The 6000-nt window shown below is 49.7% G+C and overlaps 1 protein-coding gene across 2 annotated transcripts in view; it reads left to right on the top strand.

Moving 5' to 3' along the window:
- The first annotated feature begins 1140 nt into the window (after nt 1-1140).
- The window catches only part of RPIA (ribose 5-phosphate isomerase A), a 32065-nt gene continuing 27205 nt past the window's right edge, over nt 1141-6000 (top strand). Inside the window, exon 1 of one of the 2 annotated variants that reach the window (XM_040496806.1) lies at nt 1141-1474. In XM_040496806.1, the coding sequence (XP_040352740.1) occupies nt 1190-1474 (285 nt within the window). In that variant the 5' untranslated portion in view covers nt 1141-1189. The remainder of the gene's footprint in view (nt 1475-6000) is intronic. The other variant, XM_040496805.1, reaches the window with a different exon arrangement.

Here is a 6000-nt window from a genome sequence, read left to right as displayed (position 1 = left end):
CAGTTCCAAACAGTCCACATGACAAAGTGGCACATTTTGGGGACACCTGTTCTGAATCCCTTCATAAGTCATCAGCAAGGATTGCCAGGTCTCTGCCCGGCATCCATCCTGGAGGCAGTAAGCCATTCAAAACTGTCTGGTGCAGAACGTCTCAGGTTGCGAGTTCTAAACTTGTAGTCCAGGGCCTTCAGCTCTAATGATAAGATTCAGTGTGTAACAGCACTCCAACCGTCTTAAGGGTTAACTTGCTTCGAGCTTATGCACTCTTTGCTTGCTGACCTAAGTCCCTTGGTCTACAGCAGAACCAGCCTAATTTCCTTGAGATTTGCAGGCCTTGAGGAATGAAGGCCCACGCTTTCCCAGAAGATAAGGCCTTACTACAGTAACAAACAGCCACACCGCTGACCCCAGCAAGTCTGTTTAAGGTCACATCCACATACGACTAGCTGCCTGGCACCTGCTTCTCTGCACTTAGCTCTCCTCCCTTTTCCAATGCCTTCCCCTTAAAAACCCTCAGGCTTCGCCTGATCGGGGAAGATGGTCTCTGAGAAGTTAGTCTACCATCTTCCCAGGTTGCCGGTTTCCTGAATAAAAAAATAACCTTCTTTTCCCGCCACTACTTGTCTCTCGAATATTGATTTTCCAGCAGGGAGCAGCTGAACCTGGGTTCAGAACCTGTTCTCTGTCCAATAACAAGCCCGCGCAAACCGCTTGTGCATTTCCCCGGGGAGTGTCTAGAGCAGTCACCTCTCAAAAGGGGGCGACGTCTCTAGAACAGCGATTGGCCTAAGGACTCCACGGCCACGCTCCTACTACTGGGAAAACCGACAAGGTCAGCTTCACCACCCCTTTCTTGGTTGTGAGGGCAGAAAGAAAAAACCCCGGAACCCTCCCAGGCGCGGCGTAAACGCATCTCTGCTAGGTGTTACGCCTAGGTTCGGACTTTGGCTACTCGGGCCACACGGGCCGTCGCACCGAAGGTCGTCGCGGGCTGTTTGCTCGCCAGTCGCGCAGCATTGTGGGGCTGGTAGTCCCCGTTGGTGCGTGGGTGCGGGCTGCCGAAGCCACAGAACTACACCTCCCAGCAAGGACTCCGGCAGCAGGAGGCGCACGTTCTGTGCGTGAGCGACCACACTTCCGGACGAGCCGGGGGGCGGGACCGTGGCGGAGGCTGGAGCTTGGCGTCGGGATGCAGCGCCCCGGGCCCTTCAGCACCCTCTACGGGCGGGTCTTGGCCCCGCTGCCCGGGCGGGCCGGGGGCGCGGCCTCTGGCGGAGGCGGGAACAGCTGGGGTGTCCTGGGTTCCCACGTGCAGCCTCCCGGGCGCACGCAGTCCGGGACCCGCGCCGGCGTCGGCGGTACAGGTACCTACGGCGGGGACGCCAACGGCGCCTGCCCGGCCCCCTCCACGATGTCCAAGGCCGAGGAGGCCAAGAAGCTGGCGGGCCGCGCGGCGGTGGAGAACCACGTGAGGGTGAGCAGCTCCGGGCGTGGGGCTCCTGTGCTCTGCCTGATGGGCTCCTGTTGCGCGCTCTGGGCGGGGGGGTGCGTGAGAGGAGAGAGGGTGCACACTTTATACGGGTTTAGATCCCTCCCCCCGCCCCCCCGCGCTTTTCCTTGCTCCTTAAAGATCTTTTAGATGTGGAATCAGTTGGGGGCGAGTTTCCTAAAAGTTGATGTTTCTAAAAAGACTCCTTGTCCGGCGGGGTAACACTTTGCAAAGTGGAGTCTGGTGGTGTCTGATGTGTTTGGAGTGGGGCTGGCAGGGACTTGCCGTGCGGCTTCCTTATCAACAAATGGCAAATGGTGAGTCCTGAGGCTGCCAAGAGCTCTTCATCGCTCTTTATTGTGTTGGGAAGTCTGTGGAGAGCTGTTTTGAAAATTGCGTTGAAATTTCACTCCAAGGAGGTTCTTAGTGTGGCGCGCGTCCGGTCCTGAGTGTACTCGCTAGCGAAAGAGAGACAGGAAGACCAAGGCTTTAAACCTCCTGCTTTTCACAGGGGTGGGTGGGCGCTTGCATTTTGGAGGAAGCTGTTCTTTAAGGTTGGGGCGCAGAGATGTCTAGGTGTTACCGGTGAGGTCGTGGCCCCACTTGTTAAGTGGCGGGTGTGGTGCTGTTTAGTGAAGTCTCTTAACCGGAGTGGATTTGCTTTTATCAGTCAGGCTAATTATCTTAATTGTGGTACTTCCTCGGAGCCAAGTGGAGTATCTCTGCCCTTTGGTGGAGTTTCCTGGGCTCTGTTGGGCTTTTTGTCTCTCTTTTTATTTCTTAGAAAGTGGTATCAGATTCTCTCTCTCCTTTAATGGTAGTTCTTTACGTTTACATTTGTTAATGCTTCAGCATATAGAGTTACTTTCCATTGATATATGATGTTTGATCCTCAAACAGCTCGACTAAGTGGGAGGGACCAGTGTGGTAACTTGTTTCTGCGGAAACATGTTTTGTAGAGGAATGCCCAAGGATCCTCCGGGACCCAAACTGAGTGACTCCTATTCCAGTGCCCTTCCACCAGCTCCCCAGCTGCCCTGTTCTGGTGTATTTTGTTCCAAGTCTGGTTAGCAGTGGAGTTTTCCATGGGAATTCTCAGAGACAATGCAAAATGTGCAGTCTGGCTCTGCTTTTGGGATTCAGTGCCTCAGCTGAAAAATTGGGACAGTAAGCTGAAATTTCAAAATGCCTGTATAAAGTGTAAATGAAATCTGTACATACCTTTTCCTATTATTTACATTAATACTCGCTGACATTAAGTATTCTTGGCTTAGGTTTTATAATGTATTTGCTTACATAAAAATCTGTAAGCCCCCACCTGAGGCTAGAGCTACAAAACACTGGATTCCAGCCGCATTATTCTGTGAAATTACCGGGTGATCATGGGGAGAGCTTCGTTGGCACTTTGGGGGCGCCTCACACCAATCTCAGTTGCATCTGCTTTGCCTACAGAGCTTCTTCCTGAGATGCTACCATTACCTGAATTTTGTATTTTCTGCTTTTAAACGTTGATTTGTTCATTTCATTTGTTTGCCAGATATTTGAGTGTCTGATATGTGTCAGGCAGTTAGTGTGGTGGCCAGAAATGTTGCTTCAGGGAGAAGGAAAATCATTTCCTGTATACTCCTGCAAACAGGAGAGTTCAAATCTACACATTTACTGAACATAGTCATGTGCCTGATGGTCAAGGCTTAGCTACTAGCTGCCCTCTGGGGAGCTGGGGGAGAGGGGTATCCTTTGTCCCAATCTAAGCCATATTTTCTTCTAGTGCCTTGTGTCTTGAAATTGTTCACTTGTGTCAGTTTATCAAGGTGGTCCTGTGCCAAGTCCTGTTGGTCCCACCTTTGGAATGTTGTTAGAGCTGACCCTTCCCTTTGACCTATCACCTTTACCAGTTTAAGCTCTCCCCATGGCCGGAGGATAGCAGTTGCCCTTATCTTGTCCCCTCTGCCAATCTACCAAGTGATCCATTATCATCTTCTGAAGCGCTCATCTGCTCTTGTCACAGTGGCCCTCAGGTGGCCTCATTTTAATGTCCCTGTTAACATCTAAAGTATCTATTGCGAGCCCGGTACTGGGCCAGCTGGAGAGAATGCACAGACGAGAGGCTGTGGTTCTTTTCCTGAAGCCCACAGTCTTGTTTCCTTCTATAATCCTTTGTCCTCCACGTACCAGAACGTTGGAAAAGTCAGACTACTGGCATATAGTGTGTTTTGACATCACTACACTTTACCTGGAATACTCGCTCTTGTCCTCTGACCTTGCCTGTTAAAGTCGTATATGTCCTTCAGGGTTTGGTTCAAAGACCATTTCCTCCTTTCGGTTTTTCCTTAGCCTCCTAAGTAGCAGGGAGATCTTTTCGATTTTGTAGTGCTTTATACCTCTTAGATGCTTTATGGTGTCTTATGTTCTAGTCATCTGTATGTTTATCTCTCCTATCCTCCTAAAGAGTAAGTAAGCTCTTAGTGGATAGTTAACCTTATCTTTGCTCAATGTTGGTTGCAGCAGGGCCTGCCTGGTAAATGTTGGTAGAGTTGGTGGAGTGTGGACACAAATATGGAGGTTGTGGGGTTATTGGTGGCCCTTTGCTTAGTTAGAATCTCTGGAGTGTAGGGTTTCCAGTTGCCCAGCCCATTGGTGTTCCACTGTGGTGACCACTTCCACGTCTGGATGGATGGAGAACCTGGAGAGTTCTCAGCTGAACCCTTTGGGTAGCCACCCTGACCTCAGATGTGCCTGTTCCTGGCAGTATAGCCACCCAGGATGGGTTACCATGCAGGGCCGTGTTCTCCTGAAGGTCTGTAGCTCCCTTTGTTCTCTTTGGAGCCTGGCTTTGTTTCTTTGACCGGCTTAGCTTGAAGTTGGTGAGCAGTAGCTCCAGTTGGTCAGCAGAAGTGTTTCATATGACATGTGGTTTGGTATTGCCCATCAGAAGGGGCCCGTTCCTCCTGAAGAGCTTGCTTGGCAGCTGCCTGCTGTTGGGCCACCTCACAGGCAGCCTTTGGCTATCTCTGTTTCGCTTTGGCTAGGACACTGATTCCTGGGCCAGTCATTTGATTCCATGGTAGGAGAACCACGTGGTTGAAGAGCTTGCGCCTGGCAGACCTCTGTAATTCCTGGCCTCCTCCACAAAGGGAAGAGCCTTGCGTAGAGCTTGTCTGACTCACCAGAGTTCATCTGTGTGCCACCTGCCTGCTGGGAGCCTGTGAGCGACATCAGTGTATGGTAATGAGGATGACTGTATAGCTAGAGCTGTCAGCCCCGGGTCAGGTGTGAGAGTCAGGTCAAGCCTACGTAGGCATCAGTAAATTAAGTAATTTTCTCATTCTTGAAGATATCCAGCTATTTTTTTTAAGTTTATTTATTTATTTTGAGAGGGAGAGATGTAGAGAGAATCCCAACCAGGCTCTGTGCTGTCAGATCATGACTTGGGTGGACATCAAGAGTCGGACGCTTGCCTGGCGCCCCCAGATATCCAGCTATTTTGACTGTTTTTGTGTTGTGACCTACCATTCACGTGTCTTGAAGACCTTACTGTTGACGGTTGCACAGGCAGCTAAATGACTACTGGATGATGCATTGCCTTCATGAGGGCATCACTGAAGGTGGAGTACTGACCCAGAACAAGCTGTCTTCTGAGGGCCCCATGGTGGATTTGGTGATTTGGGAACTATGAGCTAGTCAAAGTGATTTCCATCAGGTAGCAAGCACAGAGGCTAATGGGTAAAGCCATCAGTAGGTAGAGGCCCAGCTGGAAGTGCTTTAGTGGCTGGGATATTAACATTTCTTTTTTGCAGCTCTCTCCGCTTGTTGGTCATGCTTTCTAATCCTTTACAGTTTGAGCTGTGGTCTTGCTTTGAGAAGGACTGTATCAGATATGGGCCCAGGGGCTAGCATTGGGTATTTGTCCTGTGGGGAGTGAGGGGTGTTGGCTCTAGCTCTCAATTTGTCCTGAGTTGCCCCAGGATTTTTTGTCTCCTATGAAGTATTAAAAAACAAAATTCAACAGTAAAATTTAAAGATCTATTGGCTTTATTCAGTGGTTCATGAATCGGGCAGCATCCAACCTAGCACGTAGAAAGGAACTCCAAAGAGCTTTGCAAAATGAAAGGCTTTTGTAGTCAGATGGGACAGGACCTAGGAAGTTATACTAGGCATAAAAGCAGGTTGGTTATTACAAGGTCACTTTGCTATAGGGGATGGCAGAGTTCTCTGAGGCAGATTACCTAGCTAGTGCTGATCAGACAGTTCCTGACTGACTGGCTTAAGATTCCCTTTCTGGAAGAGCCAAAACTGTAATTAAGTCAAGTCTCGGTTTGGTGACTGGGGCTTAGCATAAGTGACTCCATTTGGGGCCTTTTTTTTTTTTTTTTTTTTAACACTTGCTGCTTCCTATCAGGCAAAAGATTTAGCTTACTTAAAATGAATGTGCAATTTAAGCTGGCTTTACAAAAATGTTCTGCAGGTGAGTACTGAAAGATTCCTGGCCAATCCCCAGGGGCAGTCAGAAA

The sequence above is a fragment of the Herpailurus yagouaroundi genome, unplaced genomic scaffold (genome assembly GCF_014898765.1).
Source record: "Herpailurus yagouaroundi ecotype Mexico unplaced genomic scaffold, PumYag 188, whole genome shotgun sequence".
NCBI classification, from domain to species: domain Eukaryota; kingdom Metazoa; phylum Chordata; class Mammalia; order Carnivora; family Felidae; genus Herpailurus; species Herpailurus yagouaroundi.
This window is presented reverse-complemented; position numbering and strand designations above follow the sequence as displayed.